Raw genomic sequence first — 20,957 nt, 5'->3', positions numbered from 1 at the left:
ACTCCTTCAGATGTTTGTAACAAAATCTGACCAAAATAATATACTTTTAAGAGGACTCTATCATCCATATTTCTCACTCACATTACTAAAAATTTTTCACTCTCAAATTTTTAACACTCAACTGAAACAATGGAAATACACCTAAAGACTAAAGAAAGAACTAGAACAGCTCCAGGAAGAAGAAGAACAACTCAAAAGAAAAGAAGAGATTTGGAAACTCGGATGGCACACAGATATACATATACACTTATAAACAAAAGGAATCGTGCTCCCCGATTTGTATTTGGACCGTTGAAATATTCATATTATACTAAATTCGGACGGTCCAATTTGCATTTTGCAAGATAAAAAAAATTAAAATTCACTGAAATTGAATGGTCCGATTTTAATGTCCAAAATTCGAAATTTTTCCTCCATACAAATCAGACCGATTTATAACACTAAAAATTCATATAAAAAAAATCAGAAAATCTAATTTATTTATTCTAAGATTGAAATAAAGCTGTCCCACATACCTGTATTGCACCTTAGTGTCCATAACGAAACATAACACACACAGGTTTTCAATATAAAAAAAATGAGCCCTTAGGTTACTCCCAATGTTAGTTATTTTTTTTCTTCTCCCTCCTAAGTCCTTCCAAGTCTCTACTGCAGCGGAACAGCTTTTGGCTGTGCGTATACGTGTCCACTAAATGATGCCGCCAGCGCAGTTTATCAACTGCTGAAAAATAAGGGCTTCAGCACGGTAGCAACGGCCAAATCGAAAATCCGTTTAGTGAACAAAAGGAAACGAAAAATAAACTCTATAAACGACGCCGTTGTTTGCTCCCCCTCCGTAAGACCTTTACATGCTTTACTCTTTACCTTTCTCTCTTGCTTGCAATTGTTTTCTTGCTCACTACGATGGCCTCTAACTCGGACTCAGTCTCTGATACACAGCGATCTCTGTAAGTTCTCTCGATTCCATCAATCTTCATTCATTTTTCTTCAAATTTCAATGCACCAATTCAATTTTTCGTTTCAATGTATCTGTCCCCGTTCGCTTTCGCGTACAAAATGGATGGATTATTGTTGACCCTGAAATTTTGATTTCACTTGTTAGGTATCCCTATGTAACTGGAACCTCTGTGGTTGCTCTCAAATACAAAAATGGGATTCTTATGGCTGCTGACATGGGAGGTAAGATTCTGTCAAATATTTAAATTGATTTTTTTGTGGGAGGGGGTTATCGTTAGATATCGGGGTGAGTGTATTTGAATTTGGTTTCAGTTAACTATTATATGTTTTTCAGCTGAAAAATTTTATGATAATATTATGGTCAAGTAAAAGTTTCTTCTTTTCGTTTCTCTAGAAAAAAATAAATAAATAAAAAAATGTGCTTGTTGAAATAAAGATGTGCATTTTGTTGTTGGCTATTGAACTTTTGTCTGGTAGTTAGTGACTTAGTGGTGATTATTTGGTGCTACCTATTCTTAGATATTGTGGTTATATGTATGTTGTTTATCTTTATACCCAGCACCCAAAGAATGCCGTATCAGTGGCATCTGAATCTGATTTCCACGGGCATTCACAGTGCTTTTGAAAAGGTTTTTTGCTTGGAACAATGAAATGTGATGATATTTTTTACATGTTCTGGTTTGGCAGTTGTGATCTGTTCTCTGTTGCGAATGTGTTGTTTTATGTTAGTATTGGCCTCAGTCTGCATCTCATTTCAATTATCAGTACATTAATAGGTTCATATGGCTCTACCTTACGGTACAAAAGTATTGATCGTTTGAAGCCTATTGGGAAACATTCTCTTCTTGGTGCTAGTGGGGAAATAAGTGACTTTCAGGAGATTCTACGCTACCTTGATGAGCTTATGTAAGCACTTTGTATTTATGTATTTATATCATTACTTAAATAAGCGCATATTTTGTTGCATAAATGTGCATTTGCTATTTGAAAATGAAGCAGAAAAGGATCTGTTTAGGTAAAATAATCTTAGATGCTTTTCTTTGATGTTTATGGTGTTTATATTCTATATTATGTTTCAAACATCGAGTTAAAGAGTATATCTGCATTTTCTCCTCTTTTCTATGTTACATGTTTTAATTTTCCCATGTAACAGTTGATTTTGACCTTTTACCCCTGCAGCCTTTATGACAACATGTGGGATGACGGAAACTCCCTGGGACCTAAGGAAGTGCATAACTATTTAACTCGTGTGATGTATAATAGACGTAACAAGTTCAACCCATTGTGGAATGCACTTGTACTGGGTGGTGTGAAAAATGGGCAGAAGTACCTTGGCATGGTACGATGGTTTATCTTTATTTTTATCACTGTGAGTTACCCGCATGCTTATTCCTTTTTGTGAATCTTATCCAGGTCAACATGATTGGCATTAATTTTGAAGACAATCATGTAGCCACAGGGCTTGGGAATCATCTTGCAAGGCCAATTCTACGTGATGAATGGCATGAAAATTTAACCTTTGAAGAGGGAGTCAAGCTATTGGAGAAGTGTATGCGTGTGCTCTTATATCGTGATAGGTCTGCTGTCAACAAGATTCAGGTGTGTGCTTTTTCCTCTTCTTGCCTCTGGCAAAAAATTATGAAAATATGCCATACATCTTCCCGACCAAGGACTAGGTGCTGCTGCACCCATTTCCTAGAATACGTTCCTATTGGTTTTGCCTTCACTATTTCAAATTCATCATTTTAATACAGTGCCCGATTCTATTTGTTTTGGATTATGAATGGATTCTTTCTGTGAATAGTAAAGCAGGCATCATAATATAGATAGGGAGTTATGTGTGGAATTTGAAAGTAGGTGTTTGGAATGGAATGATCATTTTCTGCAGCTCACTATGCCTAGTATTTCATAATCCATATTCCCTTTTTCGGTTATGTTAGAGATATAACTATTAATGTGCCTCTTCCTATCACTTTAAGCTTTCACATGATAATCACTCTCTAAACATGGTATTAGAGCCTCCATGACCAAAAGGTCTAGAGTTTGATCCTTGTTATATCCAAAATGAAGAAATTCAGCATAAAGACAAACTACAAAGAAGAAATAAGAAAGCCTATGCATAATCACATTTCAAGCCCAAAAGAGGCTGTTGCGTAAGGGAGCATGTTTGAGATGTAACCATTTATATGGCTCTTATCACTTAAAGCTTTCACATGATAGTCACTCTCTAAACAAGTATGCACTGTGATCACATGGTTAATCTATTGACAAGTATAGGGTTCTGGTCTAGTGCTTGTTATGAAAGTTTGGTTAGTAGCTTTAAGCTGTTATCAATAACAACCATGATCTCTAGGCCTCTTATCTCTACATGCACCTTGTCTTCCTAGGTTTGGATACTTGTAGTCTAATCTCCACTCATCCCAAAGAAGTTAGTAGGTTTCTAGATGTTAACGTAACAATATAAGTATGTGAACTTACTTGGAAATCAGGAGTAATGACCAAGGTTTCTTTGCATGCATAAAATAATTTATGTGCGCTCTGCTCAAATTAGCTTGGCATACAGAGATTCACAATCTAAGAAATGAAAGTTTAACTTGGAACCTTATTGTGACAGGAAAAATGACTGGTAATTGCCTGATCTTCTGGAAGAGAACGACACCTAACATATTGTTGTTCATAAGTTATCATAGCATTGAGTCGTAATGTTTAAAAGTTGAATAAGTTGAATATAACAACTTGTTTGTGATCAAAATGTGAAAATTTCATTTTCTTTTACATCAGAGTGCTTCTTATTTTTATGTTTTCAAGTCTTTATTAGAGAAACTACTATATACAAATTTTTATTTACTCCCAAGTTAGGAATGTTAGATGATTTTCCATCAGGGATGTGAACTGTGGTTCTTACAATGCCTAATCTGAACTGAATAACTTTTTTTTTCATTGATTTTTGGATTTATTTTGTATATAAATTCTTTTTTCAATTACAAAAGGTTTATTTATTGTGTGATGATACTTATCACATATGTAATGTCAAATTTGCAGATATCCAAAATTACTGAAGAAGGTGCTACCCTCTTCTCACCATTCTCATTGAAGACTTGCTGGGAATTCTCTGCCTTCAAGAATCCAACTGTCGGTGCTGAAGGTTCATGGTAGCTTGAAATGTGAAATGAGCAAATTATATCAGTTGGACATGAAATGGTTTCCTGGGAGATCTCTTCATTATGTTAAAATGGATAAGAAACGGATCAGCCTTTGAAAATTGATATGCTCATAGCTAGCTTTAGTTTCAAATGGTTGTTTGAGTTGACCTCAATTTCACAGTAGAATTTCTCAGTTATCGGAATTCTTTCGTTATAGTATCAGCCCATTGCATGTCTTTGAAATGAATTAACATGGATTATCTTAAGATCTGGGGACCAATTTTCTTTCTGCATATTTTCAGCTCCTACCGTTTTTGGTTCTTGCTAGTTCAATGGCAACAGTATCTCCTTTCAATCTGGTTGGAATAATTAGGACAGAATTTGAAAAAAAAAAGAAAATGATTTGTGGATCAAAGTGTGCTTCTTGGTTGGACAACCAAATAAAATTGTGTTTGAATGTTTAAAAATGGAAAACTCTATGAATGTTAAAAAATGAGAAACTGTATGAAATACTTTGGAAACATACACTTACAGAAATCGTCTTTTAATCTTGAGATTTAATTTTACGAAATGGTCTTTATACACATACTGAATAGAGGGGTAGCGTGTTATTGAACCACACTTTTTTTTGGTAATAGGTTCTTGAGCCACGCTTGTCTGTTACTGAAAGTGCTATCTATTTTAGATGTTACAAAATCCCCAATCTTTCATTTTCGAAAAAAAAAAACACTAAAAAACCGAATAAGAAAAAAGAAATTATTTTATTTTTTACACAAATACCCGTGTCATTTCCCTCTAGCATTTGGCGGTGACCACATCCATTTCCGTGGCTAGTTAGTTTCGAGTTAGAAACAACCATGTTAGGCTAAAGTCTAGCTTTTCACTCTTCTATGATAGAATCAACACAAGACATTTCAAATTCTTGTCCTTTCCTTTGCGTGATGAAATCACTAATGTTGTTGGTGACTGTTGACGAGCAACAATTTGTGAGTAACTAAGAACCTTGCTTGGATTTGGCAATAATTAATAGTTACTCTTCACACAAAGTGAAGGAAAACATTTTGAAACGAAACGATGATAGATACCATCGTGGAGTGAAAAGCTAGACTTCGGACTAATGGAGTTGTTTGTTTACATAAAACCCAAGCTAGCATTACAAGAGGGAGCAAAGTAGTGGCCTACAATGTAGATCGTGCAAGCGTTGAGAGAGCCTTAGATGACAATGAAGATTGTGCAAGAAAGAACCGACAACTGTCCTATCCATCCTTGTTGCTAATGCTGCAAGGAGCTCGCCAGAAAATTTTCAATGACTAAAGATGCATTTGACATTATGTTTTACATCAGTTATCCATTAACATCGTTAACTTCGCAACTGGCACAGAGGAGGAACTAGCTCAATTCACATTTTAAAATTGAATGACTAACTAACCATTTTAAAAACTGATAGATCAATTTATTGAAATGAAAATTGAAAAACCAATTTTATTGTTAACTCTCTATTTTAATGAAACTAAGTATATAATGTAATATCTTATACAATGAAATATCAAACTCTATCAAATGTTATCATATCCTGTTGAATTTGATAAATAGTACTTCTCCTATAACTTTTACTCAATATGTGGTTGAGTTTGTAAACAATTCAAGCATGCTGTCAAAGATAAAAAAGATATTTGATCTTTGAGCAAAAACAACAAAATATATTTGAACCAGCTAAACAAATATAACAACTAAACCAGAAAATAACAGTAAATAAATCACTCCGAATATACGTCTAAGTTACACTGTCTTCAAGTCAAAAAAGAGCTACAATTAATACATGCCATGCAACGGACAGCATATAGTAATAGATCATTGAACTACCAAGCACCAAAACTGGAGTAAATATTTAAGAATTTGTAATTGCCGATAAGAAAGTTACAATGAGTTCAAGTAAAATAGAACTAGAGTAAATAAAAATTTCAGGGGAACCACCACCATCGGCACATACCATAATATCCATCCCTCGAGAAGCATATAAGAAACGGGTGTATTTTACCTCTTTCTCTTCTTATTTCCTTTGCCTTCGCCCTTGTTGAATCCCTTAACATCATAAGTCGTGTCAGCGGTGTTCTGCTTCTTCATTCCCTTCCTGCCTCCAAAACCGAATTTGGAATTCCTAAATTCCCTTTTCTTTTGTGTCTTTCCTTTTCCAAAGGCTTGCTTCCCCTTCCCTCCTGACCGATCACCCGGAGACACTCCTGGCCTTTTGCCCTTTGACCTCTCAAATGACTTCCCATCCTCAAAGTCAAAACCCGAATCCGCATCATTGCTATTGTCAGCAAACCCACTCTGTTGCCTTTGTTTCCTCCATTTCTTAACAGATTCAATGTCCTGCTTTTTCTGCTTGGCCCGTTCTTTCATCTTCTGGGCTTGAATCTCTTTCGCCAACCTCTTGGCCTCCCTAGCCTTTCTTCTCTCTTCGGCCTCTTCCATCTTCCGCTTCTCTGCCAGTACACGTCCTTTCACCTTTTGCATGTGGTTATCAGTCTTCACCATTTCAGCGTAATAATCTGGAGGCCTCAGAAAAGGGAGACCCATTGACTGGAGTTTCTGATATGCCTGCTTTGTTCCCTCAAATGCCTGGTTGTAAAATGCAAGCTCACGTGTTAAGTCATCATTGACATCTACTTCTTGCTCTTGATCAATATCAATGGAGAGTGTGTGAATCCATCCCACGTTCTCTGGCCAACTGATATCTCCAAGTTTATCCAACAGAGCATCTCTATTATAAACTGCAGTTTTCGACGGTTCAGTTAATTTCACATCTTCGTCAGATTCTGATTCTGATGCAGACATTTCCTCGTTAAGATCTTCAGCTACACCACCAATGGTGGTATCATCATTTACCAAATGCTCCTTCATTCAACCTATAGAAAAAATTGGGGAAAACTTCATTTTAGAGCAAAATATTGCAGTCTAGCATTTATAACTATCAATTTCGTTCTTGCACTTTGGCTAAACAGAACTTCATTGAAAATAGGAGACTGTGCAAGGTATAAACACCCAGCACCCAGAAAGAGGGAAGCATGTATTGCATCAAAAGCAGAACATAACTTGAGATACACATGCCACGCAAACCAGTTAAATGCTAACAGACATAACTTAGGGAAACACGGAGGACAAGAATCCTACATATTCTGCTTAACAAATTAATGATTTAGGACAACTATAACTATAATAACACATACAATATCAGAGCGGCATAGGGTAATTCAAACTACTCTTCTTTTCATATCACCAAAAACATAAAATAAGAAACAAAACAATACTATGCTTCAAAAAAAATAAACTAAAGTACTTGAAATTTTCAAATTACTGGAACATAGAACCTAAAAACTGTATACCCTTTTGCCTTAAAACAACAATCACATTCATGGGGATACTGTAAGTCACCAAAAAGGACATAAAAAACCGAATCATAATACAACTTCGTTCTAAATGGGAAGTAAAATCAGAAACTCAGTGCATTGTGCAAGTGACAAGCAATAACATTTTTCTTCCTTATTGGTTTTTACATTATAAGAAGCTCAAACTTTGCCCATTATGGGTAAGGAGGCACCAAAACAGAGTATCCAACAGTACATTAAATAACATAACGACCTCGGAGCAACACGAAGGCACAAAAGAAGCTACAAATATCGGTCCACCCTGATAACAATAATAATAAAATTACATAATGAAAAAACAAAACCGGAGAAACCAAATCACAGCTTCATCTCCTTCAATTTCAGTTTAAATTAAAAAGATTTGGCAGCCTCCTAAGTTCTAACAAATATGAATTTTAAACTCAACAGTAGATATTCAGAATCCTAATTAACAATTAACAATATATAAACAAATATTAACAAATGAACAAATATATAATATATCTACCTGAACTGCGAACTCCAAACCGCGAAAGGAGAGAGAGAGAGAAAGAGAGAGAGAGGAGGAGGAGGAGGAGGGGAGGGATTAAGGTTTAGGGTGAAGATGAGCAGCAGCAGAAAGCTTGAGGAGGCAGTAGGTTTCGAGCTTAGGGTTTAAGAGAACGGAAGAAAAGGGTTTGGAAACAAAAGGCTTGTGACGGGCTGACGGCTGTAGTATCACAATTTTTGATAGTCTTCCATACATAATTGTTGTTCGAACTGAATGGGTGATCAAACACTTTTTTTTTTTTATTTAAGATAGGAGATTCGAACTCACAACTTTTTAATTGAGTATAAAGAGACTATGTCATTTAAAGTATTACTCATTGGCTTATTAATTTATTGATTTACTTATTCAATTCATAAATTATTAGATGAATCAATAAAATGGATTTTACATATATAAAAATAATAAAATATTCAATTAATAAGTATTAAATTTAAATTAATAACAAATACATAACAATAATCAATATCTTAAAAATACCTAATAAAAAAATTTCAATTAGTATTAAATTTACATTAAAACAATTAGATAAAAATAACAATTGAATATTATACATATATTAAAACAGCATCAATCAACTATCAAACTTACGCTAAAATACCAATAATCAAGTATTAAAACAGCAACAATGAACGATAATAATCAAATGGGTTAATCACCGAAAACGTTTTGAAATTATTCAAACGCTTGTAAAAATACACTCGAATTTTATTATCAACAAAAATAAAAAATGTCTTTAAATAATTTAAAAATGGGATTAACTACAAAAAATGCCCTAAATTATTTAAACGTCAATAAAAATACACTCAAATTTTACTATCAACAAAAATAAAAAATGTCTTTAAATAATTTAAAAATAGGATTAACCACAAAATGTCCTAAATTATTTAAACGCCCATCAAATAATTTAAAAACACAGTAATAATACTGAACAGTAAATATATATTTTTAAAAAATATTTTAGAAATTGAATTTTGATATAATTTTTTGCAAATATGATTATAAAAATAAGATATTATTATACATAAAAATTGACGATTTTTCGTCAGGTATATATATTTTATAATTATTTTTGTTAACAACCAATAATACTTTTAAAAAATCACAGAACTATATATACTTAACAAAAAATTATCAAATTTTAAGAATAATAATATCTTATTTTTCTAATCATGTTTGTAAAAAATTACATCAAAATTTATCTCTAATGTATTTTTTGAGAAATACATATTTAATATTAGTTTTTTTACAAGATTATCTAACATTAAATATGTATTTCTGAAAAAATACATTAGAGATTGATTTTTGATACAATTTTTTGCAATTATGATTAAAAAAATAAAATATTATTATCCTTAAAATTTGGTAATTTTTCGTGGAGTATATATTTTTTTTGTAACTAATAATACTTTTAAAAAATCATAAACAATATATACTTAGAAAAAAATTACCAAAATTTAAAAATAATAATATCTCATTTTTTTAATTATGCTTGTAATAAATCACATCAAAATTCAATCTCTAAGACATGTTTTGAAAATATATATTTACTGTTGGGTATTATTGTTGTGTTTTTAAATTATTTAAATGCATTTTTATCGATATTAATATTCAGATGCCTTTTTGTCAGCATTTGAATAATTTGGGGGCGTGTTTGGTAGTTAACCCTTTAAAAACGCGACAAAAATGTCCAACAGTAAATATATATTTTTAAAAAATGCTTTAGAGATTGAATTTTGATGTAATTTTTTGCAAGTATGATTAAAAAAATGAGATATTATTATTTTTAAAATTTGGTAAGTTTTTTTCTAAGTATATTTTTTATGATTTTTTAAAAAGATTATTAGTTGTTAACAAAAGATTACAAAAATAAATATACTTAAAGCAATCCCCATTTTCTTGGAGACAACTTTGCCATTAACTTCAGTTTCTTTGGAGAAACGTGAGGTGCTCCAGAAAGCCTGGCAGAGAAGTGGCCAACAGGTTGGCTTGAAGATGTGGTAAGGGTTGGCTGAGATGAGGGAAGTAGAGTTCTGGTGGTTGGCTGTGATGAGGATGAAGGAGGTGCTGAACTTGTTGGGCTAGCAAGCTTCTTGGACTGTGGATCATGTTGGGTTGAACAGTTGGGCATAGTGGTTTTCTTGGGCCTGCCTCTAGGCCTTTTTGGCTGTGCTGTATTGTTGGATTGGACTGAAGATGATGGCTGTGTTGCTGAAGCAGCTTTCCTCTTGACAGCTAGTTTAGAAATGGGTTGGGAAGAGGCAGTCTTCCTTCCTCCCTTAGCAGCTGGAGGCTGTGATTTAGTGCTTCTCTTCTGCTGTTTGCCTTTGTTGCTAACCTTCTTTGAATGCTGGGCCACATAAACAATTACAATTTACCACAACAATATTATGCTTAAGATAGACCAATACCTAGCAGGAAGAAAAATTAAAAATCATACCAAACTCTCAATAGGTTTAAGGTATCTGCTTTTGTTGTGTCCAACTGATCCACATATAGAGCACTTTTCTTCCTCCCTTCCTTGACAAGTGAGCCTGGTTGCTCTGTGCTGGTCTCCTCTTTTTCACTGGCTTGTGACTAGGCCTTCTATAAGGGGGTGGCATAACATCAAGATGTGTTGTTCTCTCCCAAAAATATGGTCTATTCAACGGGTGTATGACTGACTCGTGGCACCTCAAGTATGCTTCTTTCTTATAACAACCATCCACAAAAAGTTCCATGTCAATCCCCTTAAATTTGATGCAACTAATAGCATGGGTACAAAGTATGCCACTCATCTGCCACCTTCTACAAGAACATTCATAAGTTCCTAAGTCAACAACAAACTTGTCTAATCCGTTAACAACCTCATATTTCTGAGCTGCAGACCAGTATGGCCGCAACTCCCCAGCTGATCTAGACATCCTCTCCAACCTGATTCTAATCCTAGGTAAGATTGTCCCTGAATAATTCTGCGCAAGTTTCCTATTTTTTGCCCACCTAATCATTAGTTTAACCCTGATCTCCTCTAACATTGTCACTATAGGCTTCTCTCTTGCATCAACTATGGCAGATTAAAGCTCTCAGACATGTTGTTAACCAGTGTATCTACTTTAGAGTTAAAGGTGAACCTAGATCTAGACCAATACCTAGGAGGGATAGCATTTAGGTACCTAAAAGCTTCCTGATTCACAGCTTTAAGTTCGGTCATGTATCTCTCCCAATCCTTCCAGTGAGTCACATTAGCATACTTTCACATTAGTTGCTTCAAGTGTAACCCTAGAAACATTTTTCTGAAGTTGCTGTAGAAGTGTCTTACACAGAATCGATTGTCCACTCCTAGTATAACATCCTCATATGCTGGCAACAAACCCTGCACTCATGAAATGAACGAGTATATAGTTAGGAAGACTTGAGTTGCAATAATTCACAATGTAAATGAAGTAAAGTATCCTTACTTTCTGTTGGTCATACATGAAGGTGGATCTTCCCATCTTCTCAAACCCAATATTAGATGCAAGATGATTTAAAAACCAAGTCCACGAGTCCTTGGTCTCGGCCTCAACAATCGTATATACAATGGACAACATTTCATTATTTAGATCCCAACCAATTGCAGTGAGCTCCTGTGGTGTCTTCAAAAAGCAGCCATCTAGACCAATGAAGGACCTGCAATGTTGGAAGCTTTCTTACATGCTTCCAAGCACACGTAGATCCTTTGGAAGATGCAGTAATTGGTCATGAATGAGGCTGGTGCTTCATTATCAAAATCTGGGGACCTTTGCACTTGTAGGTGAATAGAGGAGCCTGGATTTGCCCTCAAGAGCTCCTGTCCATAGTCATAAATCCTCTTATACTGCTCTCGGAAGGTTCCCTGAATTTCATCCAGTGCAATCTGATTGGTTTTACTTGCCATTGACTTAGTGACAGTCAAGTTCCACTTTTTTTGAGCCTTTGAAACCAACTCCCTTATCTTCACCTTGGGATTTGCTCCAACCTTCTTCTTAAATGCCTTGCCGAGCCATTTCGAGTGTAAAATCTCCAACCCTGTGTGCTTGTGTACATGTGTAAGTCAAATTCATACTGCGAAGCTGCCAAGTATCCTCATCTCCAATTTTTGCAGCATACAACCAAAAAGGACAATCTCCTGAACAAACAGCTCTAATCCTCTTCAGATCACACTTCCTAAACCTGATTGCCCTTGTGGTTTGCACAGCATAAGCAGTCACAGTGTCCTTGAACTCCTTCTGAGATGGATACACTGTGCCAACTCCCAATTATATTGATTCATATCTTTTTGTGCCTTGTGAACTGGATACCTCACTCCCTGATGCTCTGAATCGGACCCCTCAGCCCCATCCTCGTGGTCCAAATCTAACTCATCACTGTTTCCTCTCTCGTCATTTTCAAAGTTCTCATTTGCTACACCCTTCTTTTTCACAGCCCTACTTTTTTTATTCATGACATTCACATATTGAAACCCACTTACATCAGGATCAAGCTCATCATCACTGTCGGTAAAGTGAAAATCATCTTCATTGTCATCCTCTTCTCCAGATGGTTTATACTCTGAATTGAAATTGTCACTATCACCAGAATTACCACACTCAACTTCTTGATTAACTTCGTTGTTCTTCTGCTCTGCCCTAGAATCAGCAGCACCTGGTTCAGATTAGTTTCGCTCCTCCTCTACTCCACTATACACAACCAGCTCTTGTCCCTTACTTATGTCAACAGTCTCGTGTTTTTCCCCAACATCAATATAGCCAGCAACAGGAAACACGTCTTCCTCCTCAACCTTGTGGACAACATACAACTCTACATAGTCTCTCAACTCTGCTATTTTACACTTAGCAATCGAATCCGCATCACCTTTAAACAATTTCAAATTTTCCTCTATGTCTTCATGTGCAGGTCCTTGAATCACAATGATGGTATATTCTCCTCCACGTAACCAAACTGCTTTAGCTCTGCATAGGCTTCAAATACAGACCACCAATCACCATCAATATCTTCTATCGCTGTTGTTTCTCCTCCCACATACTATAATGGACCATTCTGATAAGTAAACCATCCTTCATGGTAGACTTTCACTTTAAAATAACCCATTCTCCTCTCCAACACCCTGAGTAAATTACTATCAGATCACATTACCATATTGCAATAATAGAAAAAAAAGGCGAATCACACAGACCTCCCTATTTCACAGTGATGCTAATCCTTAGTCTCAAAACATGGTCTCTTTTCAACCATCAACAGACTACCAAAACTTAAATCTTCTAACCCGAAACTAACCACTACGAGGAGAGCTACTATAGTCAAAGGAAGGAGGAAAATCATGCCTACACAAATCCTGCGAGTACTTCCTGACCGACTGTTCGCGCCCCTTCCTTCTAGTTGCTCGAACTCGCCTGCTCTCTTCAGTCCAACATTAGGTTTCGTCCTTTCCGATTCTGGATTAGGGCATGCTGCAATCGGTTTGGTTTACGAAGCGTTGTGATTGATGTTGTGGTTAACGTTGAGGGTTTACATTGAATTGAAGACATCAAGTGTTTGGCGCGCAACACTAAAGCTGAAAAGGGTAACTTTGTCATTTATAAAAAAATTTATTAGAAAGGACGATTTTAAATTGAAAATGCAACATTAAGGACGATTTTAAATAAAAAATTAGATCAGAGACGATTTCGATTATAACCCTCAACGATAGAGACCAAAACAATACTTACCCCTATATTTAAAAAGCATGAATATATATTTTAATATAAATAATTATGATAAATAATTTTTAATTATATATATAATCGACATAGTTTACGAATCAATAAATTAAAATGGTGATTGCTACGGTACGATGATAAATTAATACGTACCGATACGTTTAAGATATAGACAAATAATAATAAGCCATGTAGAATTTATTTTTCACGTCAGCATTTAATGTGGAATTTATTTTCCACGTCAATATTTAAGTTTTTCTTTTTTAAATATATAGTATATCACCACTTTTACTAAAACACCCTTTTAATTAAATAAAAATAAAAAATATTTATTTATTTAATTTTATAAAAAGACTTAAATATCCTTTTTTTATTTAATTAAATAAAAATATCCTTTTAAATTAATCAAATTTTAGAATTCAATTAGTCCTAATTTTATAATTTCAAATAATTGAAATAACAAAATAAAAACATATTAAAAAAACAAGAAATCAAAATTGTTCTTCATCATAAACCTTCTAATTCATGTCTATGAAGATGTCAGTCTTCTTCATCTTCTTCTCTCCTCTTCCTATCCCCTCTCTCTCTCTCTATCTCTGTACTCCTCGATCTCTCTCATCTGTCTCTGCGTCGCACGCAAACGGCTAAACGCGAACCTATCCCTCCCATCACCCTTGAACTCATCCTTCCTCTCTCCGTCATCCATCTCACTCCCTCACCTCCGTCCATCGCCCGCCGCCGTCGCCGAAACGAGCTTCGAAGCCACCGTCGTTATCGTGCAGCTCTGTTCCACCATCGTGCAGCTACTGTTTCAGCTTTGAAAGCACCGTCGCGCAGCTCGGTTCCATCGTCGCCGGGCTCGCCTCCTTTTTCTGTCGAGCAGATCTGTTCTATCGTCGCCGGCGCTATCTCTGTTCCACCTGTCATCCCTTCGGTCGTGCCCTTGTCCCCCTCTTGCTCAGGATCTGCTCTGCTCTGTTCTAGGGCTTCTAGCTTCTAGGTAATTTTTTTTATAACGATTATTGAATAATTGTTGTTAGTTAATTTGTGAACTTGTTATGGGTTGAATAATTATTGATTAATCTGTGAATCTTACTGTTTTTACTGTGAATTACTCTATTGTTAATGATTCTGATAATTCATTGAAGAAGGCTGTGTTTGATTTAATGTGCACGGATGAAGTGAATAAAATTCATTCCACTAATCTCACAATCTATATGCCAGAGACTGGTTTCACCGTACCATTCATTCCACCATTAGAATTGATGGTTCTGGCTTCATTCTTGTCCATGTTAATGATCTTGAGCTCCATAAAGAACTCTTTGCTTGCCAAAACAGCACTCTCAGCAATGGAGATGGTTATACCTTGATGAATGAGAATGGATCCATGTATAGAACTCAAAGTGCTAAAAGTAGTGATGTGTGTTGTGAGAGAGTGTTTGGGCAGGATCAGTTGGCAATGCTGGGTGAAGAGCACCCAACTGGAGTTCTTGTTAGAAGGTTGGATTTTTGGTTCTGTAGTATAAATCATGTCTTATACAGTAAAATTTACCTTAGAGCACGAGACACCTTTCGATTTCATATAAAACCCGACATCATCTCACAAGATATTCGACAACATTTTATGCAAATTTTAAACTACTAAAGCTTGCAACATCTGAAAGTAGATAGAATAAGCTATTTCATCTAAAGATTTGGACCTATTAAGATCTCAGGTATAAAAAATTGTCAGCCCTCGCCAAATCTCAAACCAAATAGATAAAAAAAAAGAAATAAAAAAAGGGACCAAAGCAGGTTGGTGGACCCCTTTTCTAGATCTTTGTAGGCTTCAAATGGTCCTTTTGAGGTCTTTGGCTTAAAGCTGCATCATTGATGCTCTTGACATTGTATTTGTGTACAGAATGCCTTCCATTAAATTCACTACATTTTGCAGGCATTTGCTCAGTTACTACGAGCTCCTCATGATGATGCAGAGTCGATAATAAAGGAAAGGTTTCCCATACCTCGCCTAGTTGTTTGCGATCAGCATGGTTCCCAGGTGACCCACCATTCCTAATTGCATTCCACTTGTTTGTTGTGTAGTCTTTATCTCTCGGTGTATGTGCCTCGCTGCTAAACCAATTACCATCCTGTTTTGAAATAGCTTATGAATGTCACCGCATTTATCTTTATCACTGATGAACTTGGATTGGGATGTGAATAACTCCAGGACAATGCTAATATTACTATAATGACCAAATGGTATAGATTTGAATGATGGCAGATGCCACTCTCTCGTGGTTCAACGACTGAATTTCACGGCGGAGGATGTGTTAGAGTGTTTGTCGATGTCTGATAAGATCTTAGGGATGGGGTCCACTGGAACGGTTTACAGAGCGGAAATGCCAGGTGGCGACATCATAGCGGTTAAGAAGCTGTGGGGAAAGCAAAAGGAGAATATCCGACGGAGGAGAGGGGTGCTTGCTGAGGTGGAGGTGTTGGGGAACGTGAGGCACAGGAATATAGTGAGGTTGTTAGGGTGCTGCAGCAACAGAGAGTGCACCATGCTGCTTTACGAGTACATGCCCAATGGGAACTTAGATGACTTGTTGCATGGCAAGAACAAGGGTGATAATCTCGTTTCTGATTGGTTCACTAGGTACAAAGACTACCAAGAAATGGCTACAGTCATGTCATCCTCTGCCAACTACCAATTTAGAACTGAGAAGATCACAATATGGAACAGGTTTTTTGACCCTTTCTCTTCTTTTTCTTCTGCTTTGGAGGCTGGAGAACTACTTTGATGGCCGCATCAAAAACAGCCTTCACATTCTGTATTCAAAGGCAGATATCATTAGGGACGTGATATTATCTAACCTTTGGAACTTTTATAGATGCAGAGAACATATATGTACCTGCTGTGTTTTTGAACTACATTCGATGTAAACTGGAGCACCGATAAGTTTTCTCAGTTCCTCACCCTTCAACAAAGAGAGAAAATCAAATCACTAATGTATAAAGTAAGCAGATGGTCTCTCTTATGAACACCAACTGAAGGCTAAAAGACAATGAAATAAGACACAAAGCGATAGCAATGGATATTGGTAATGGAAGCAATGAAAGCTAGGAAGTACCTGCACTGTGGTGATAGGCGTTGCACCAGGATGATCTAGAAAAAACTGCTTCTCATCCCGAAGATGTACACAAGTCGCATATTGGTTGTCAAGAAATGCCCAAGCAAGTTAATAATGACATCTTTACAATGAAAGCATTAAATACATATAATTAAGTTAGCACTATATATGAGAGAAGACAAATTCCAAAAGAAACTATATGAAAAATTGAGACCAGAGACAAAATTTTCAGAATAGAAATTCTACTTTTGTTATTGACTATCAGAAATGGAAATTCTAACGAGTCAATAAGAAAAGAACTTATGGAAACACCAGCTCCACCATGGCAAATTACTCATGTTAGGTAGTAGCAATCTTCTGTCACTTTAAACTTCCTAATACTCTTCATAAATCAAGGTTTTTTCAAGATTTATCAACAGCCATTTAGTTTTTAAAACAATCATTACATTAGCCTTTTAGTTAAACAAGGAGGTAAAGGGAAAAATTAAGAAAGCATTCCATGAAATGGTTTGGTATATCTGAATCAATTCTTGATTAAAGTCATGAATTAGGTAACCTTCGAGGAGGAACTTTCTTCTCTAAACCACTACTGAATAACAAGCAATCAAAGGGAAAAAAATAACAGCAATGACATTGGAATCCAGAATCTATTCCCCAACTTTCTAATAATGAAAGAAACACAGTATGAGTAAAAGACAGCAATTAGTATGATAATAAGATGAAACTTCACAGGATCACGGAACTACTATCATGCTGAAGGTTATCAGGTAGATAACAAAGGCATCAAACATCAAGAAGGTAAAGAACGAACAAGAATCTAACCAAGTTTTGTTCCAACAAGAATAATTGGAACACCAGGAGCATAATGCCTCAACTCAAGAATCCACTGGAAAAGGAGGAAAAGAAAAAATTAGTCCAGAGTAGAGAGAAAAAAGAACAATAATAATAATAATAAGTATATACCAATCTTACTTTCTTGGCAACATTTTCATAGCTAGCCCTGCTTATGAGAGAGAATGCTAGCAGGAATACATCAGCTGCCTGAAAATTTTGGATCATATTTGCCGTCCCATTTCACACTGGTACTTGAGTCCAAAATCCCAGAAAAAAGGAAAAACCCCACTTGCACTAGAACTCCCACATCAAGAGGGAATGATCAAAATGCAAAGAAATATCCCTCGGCAAGTCCGTTTTTGGATATGATATCGTTCCGTCTCTGTTCAAATTAACAAGTTAATAAGATCAATTAAAACTGAAAATCAAAATAACAAGAACAATTAACATTTTAAACTACAGCAAACTAACAACAAAATAAGAACTAGAAAACATACTAACCATGAAAACAACAATAAAAAAAACAATTACTGAATAATTAATACAAGAAAGAACAAGAAGGAAAAAAAATCACCCTAGGATGGAGCAGTTCTGAAATTCAAACAGTAGAGGGAAAGTGAGGAGCTTTAAATCGCGACGGAGATGGCTGAATGGAGGCGGACAATGGCGGAACGGTGGTTGAAAGGCCGCGGAACAGAGGCTGAACAGAGGCTCGAACACGCGGCGTAGAGGACTGAACAGAGGGCTAAACTCAGATACCGCACGTCTCCATTCATTAGCTTCAGCAACTTTCTGCTGATGAGCAGACTAATACCCTCCTCGGATTCTTGTCCGTCTCGTCCGAACATTTTGTTCAGCAGTGTTTCCGGAACACCAACACCATCATGTGTTATGCTGCAAAGATAGCAAAAACAATCAGTGAACCACTTAAGTAGTAGTTAGATGATCACATGTGGGAATGTCACAAGTTTCTTGTTCCCATAAAGTTGAGGTACAACAAAGGAATATATAGTATGCATGGAACAGTTACCTTATCTCCAAGTTAGCCAAATGAACTGATTTGCCTAATTGATCTTTTGTTAAAAAGGCTGCAACAACAACTTGACCTCCGGTTGGCGTAAAATTGATGCAAATCAATAAGAAGTCAGCCAAGACTTGCTGCAGCCTAAGACTATCACCATATAAGGTTTCTGTCATGATGTGCTCCGTGACTTCGTTGATTATATGGATACCCATTGCCTTGCTCTTTGTCATGACCTGACTTAGACAGGCAACAAAAACTTGATGCAGAGTGAATTCAACCATTTCCAAATTCAAGTAGCTGTTCAGAGTACAAGAATGAAAGGAATTTAATATTGTCATAAATAACATCATCATAATCATATTCATAAATCATACCCATCAATGATACGGTCAAGATCTGAGTCATCGAGAATTTTGCTAAGCTAGCGTTGGCACTGAGCCACTGAGTGCCAGTGTGCAGAAGTTGTTTTTGCTCAATTCCCAACTCAGTATTCTCCAACAATTTTCGAGAGAACACAATCCCACACAAAGGATTCCGAATTTACCTTTTCATATAAGTTAAAGCTTTGAGTCTCTTCAAGGCAGTTTGTTCGGATAAACGCTGAATATGCAATGCTTGTTGAAGCTCAGGGCTAGCTGTCTGTAAGAAGCAGAAGACTCCAGTAACTTCACCCTCTACATCCAATTTCTTGCTCACAAAAAGCAAGCATTCTACATACTTGCCCTTCCGAGTGTAGAGACCAAAAGTAGCCTTCTCTGTTTCCACACCAGTCATGGCATTGTTAAGAAGGAACTCAGTATGTGACTACAAACCATAAGGTGATTGCAGTTTATAGGGCTGTTCTGAGGACAATACCTGCTTAACATTTGTGAAGGTTGTCTCTTCGGGGATGTCAAAGGTTCCATTGGCTAGACATCAAAACACAATATAACAATCAAAAGGTAGAGAACAACACCAAAACAATAATTTATCAAATTAACAAGTTAATAAGATCAATTAGAACTTAAAATCAAAATAACAAGAACAATTAACATTTTAAACTACAGCAAACTAACAACAAAATAAGAACTAGAAAACATACTAACCATGAAAACAACAATAAAAAAACAATAACTGAATAATTAATACAAGAAAGAACAAGACGAAGGAAAAAAAATCACCCTTAGGATGGAGCAGTTCTGAAATTCAAACAGTACAGGGAAAGGGAGAAGCTTTAAATCGCGACGGAGATGGCTGAATGGAGGCAGACAATGGCGGAACAGTGGTTGAAAGGCCGCGGAACAGAGGCTGAACAGAGGCTCAAACACGCGGCGTAGAGGACTGAACAGAGGGCTACGCAGCTCGAACAAGGGTTGGCCAAAAAACAGACGCAGAAGTTGGCCCAAAAGGAGGTGGATCGGCGGCGAACAAGGGCGACGTCTTGCCGAAGCTGTAGCAGCGGCGGTGGCTGGATGTTGAGGAACGGTGACGAGAGATGGCTGCTTAAGTGCTTCCTCCAAGCTGCGTTCGAGTTCTCTTCTGTCTTCTCTGCGTTCTTCAGTGTGTTCGTTCAGAGGCCAGAGAGAGAGAAGTGAGGGAGTGAGGAGGAGCTCGATGAGAGGAAGGAGGAGAGTGGCTGAGTGAGACTGTGAGAGAGGAGAGGCCAAGAAGGTGCTGCGCGTTTTGGTTACTGGTTAGGGTTCCTCTAACCAACGGCACCCGTTTTGAGCAAATTTTAGAAAACCGGTCGGGTCCCAGTTTGGTTCGACCGACCGGTTCGACAGTCCAACAACGGTTTTTGAATCTCTTCTCAGCTTCGAAGGTGAATGTTCATATAAATTAGAGATGCCTAAGGTACATTAGCATGACTCAAGGAGCCTATTCTTTCACAGCTTTTATGCCAAGGAGGTTCCAGTTCACCATTCCTATTATTTATAGGCTTCCAGTCTCCTCAGAAGTCTGCTCTTCCATCTTCACAAAATTCACCTGGCTCTCTTACTCACCTTCGCGTTATATGACCGATTCGTTTTTTATACCGGTTCACGGTTCGACCGATCGGTTCGAACGGGTTTTCAGAATCTTGGTCCGAACCGCTTTTCCCCTCGGTTCACGATTTGATCGGTTCGACCAGTCGGTTCGAACCGTTTTCAGAACTTTGCGCTTTTTCCTTATTCCAAAAATCTGGCCAGGTGACGGTTCGACGGTTTAATTACGGTTTTTGAAATTGGGAGTTTTAACATTTGGTATCTGGTTATTT

General features: G+C 36.5%; 3 protein-coding genes and 1 pseudogene across 3 annotated transcripts; 1 reads left to right on the top strand and 3 right to left on the bottom strand.

Annotated features, from left to right (window-relative positions):
- Nucleotides 1-603: 603 nt before the first annotated feature.
- On the top strand, nucleotides 604-4,395 carry LOC107465615 (proteasome subunit beta type-4). The gene is made up of 6 exons (XM_016084592.2): nucleotides 604-947; nucleotides 1,103-1,179; nucleotides 1,734-1,863; nucleotides 2,137-2,296; nucleotides 2,371-2,556; nucleotides 4,000-4,395. The coding sequence occupies exons 1-6, from the start codon at nucleotides 904-906 to the stop codon at nucleotides 4,111-4,113; spliced, it is 711 nt and encodes a 236-aa protein (XP_015940078.1). The 5' UTR covers nucleotides 604-903; the 3' UTR covers nucleotides 4,114-4,395.
- Nucleotides 4,396-5,843: 1,448 nt separating this feature from the next.
- LOC107465614 (probable rRNA-processing protein EBP2 homolog) lies at nucleotides 5,844-8,256 on the bottom strand. Its single transcript, XM_016084591.3, has 2 exons — nucleotides 8,016-8,256; nucleotides 5,844-7,009 (listed from the first exon to the last, which is right to left on the bottom strand). The coding sequence occupies exon 2, from the start codon at nucleotides 7,002-7,004 to the stop codon at nucleotides 6,135-6,137; it is 870 nt and encodes a 289-aa protein (XP_015940077.1). The 5' UTR covers nucleotides 7,005-7,009; nucleotides 8,016-8,256; the 3' UTR covers nucleotides 5,844-6,134.
- Nucleotides 8,257-16,884: 8,628 nt separating this feature from the next.
- LOC127741635 (rac-like GTP-binding protein ARAC5) lies at nucleotides 16,885-18,048 on the bottom strand. The gene is made up of 3 exons (XM_052254526.1): nucleotides 17,836-18,048; nucleotides 17,686-17,749; nucleotides 16,885-16,984 (listed from the first exon to the last, which is right to left on the bottom strand). Exons 1-3 carry the CDS (start codon nucleotides 17,920-17,922, stop codon nucleotides 16,899-16,901), a joined length of 237 nt encoding a protein of 78 aa, XP_052110486.1. The 5' UTR covers nucleotides 17,923-18,048; the 3' UTR covers nucleotides 16,885-16,898.
- A 275-nt stretch (nucleotides 18,049-18,323) lies between these two features.
- Nucleotides 18,324-19,610, bottom strand: LOC110275690 (phytochrome A-2-like; annotated as a pseudogene).
- Between the last annotated feature and the right edge of the window lie 1,347 nt (nucleotides 19,611-20,957).

This window comes from Arachis duranensis, chromosome 9 (assembly GCF_000817695.3).
Source record: "Arachis duranensis cultivar V14167 chromosome 9, aradu.V14167.gnm2.J7QH, whole genome shotgun sequence".
Lineage (NCBI taxonomy): Eukaryota > Viridiplantae > Streptophyta > Magnoliopsida > Fabales > Fabaceae > Arachis > Arachis duranensis.
Note: the sequence above shows the minus strand (reverse complement) of the source record. Positions and strands in the feature narration are given on the sequence as shown.

Coding starts and splice junctions, on each gene's coding strand:
- LOC107465615 (XM_016084592.2), top strand. CDS start 904: ATGGCCTCTAACTCGGACTCAGTCTCTGATACACAGCGATCTCT. Junction 948..1,102: donor TCTGATACACAGCGATCTCT/GTAAGTTCTCTC, acceptor TTCACTTGTTAG/GTATCCCTATGTAACTGGAA. Junction 2,557..3,999: donor CTGCTGTCAACAAGATTCAG/GTGTGTGCTTTT, acceptor TCAAATTTGCAG/ATATCCAAAATTACTGAAGA.
- LOC107465614 (XM_016084591.3), bottom strand. CDS start 7,004: ATGAAGGAGCATTTGGTAAATGATGATACCACCATTGGTGGTGTAGCT.
- LOC127741635 (XM_052254526.1), bottom strand. CDS start 17,922: ATGATCCAAAATTTTCAGGCAGCTGATGTATTCCTGCTAGCATTCTCT. Junction 17,750..17,835: donor ATGAAAATGTTGCCAAGAAA/GTAAGATTGGTA, acceptor CTCCTTTTCCAG/TGGATTCTTGAGTTGAGGCA. Junction 16,985..17,685: donor TCTTGTTGGAACAAAACTTG/GTTAGATTCTTG, acceptor TTCATTGTAAAG/ATGTCATTATTAACTTGCTT.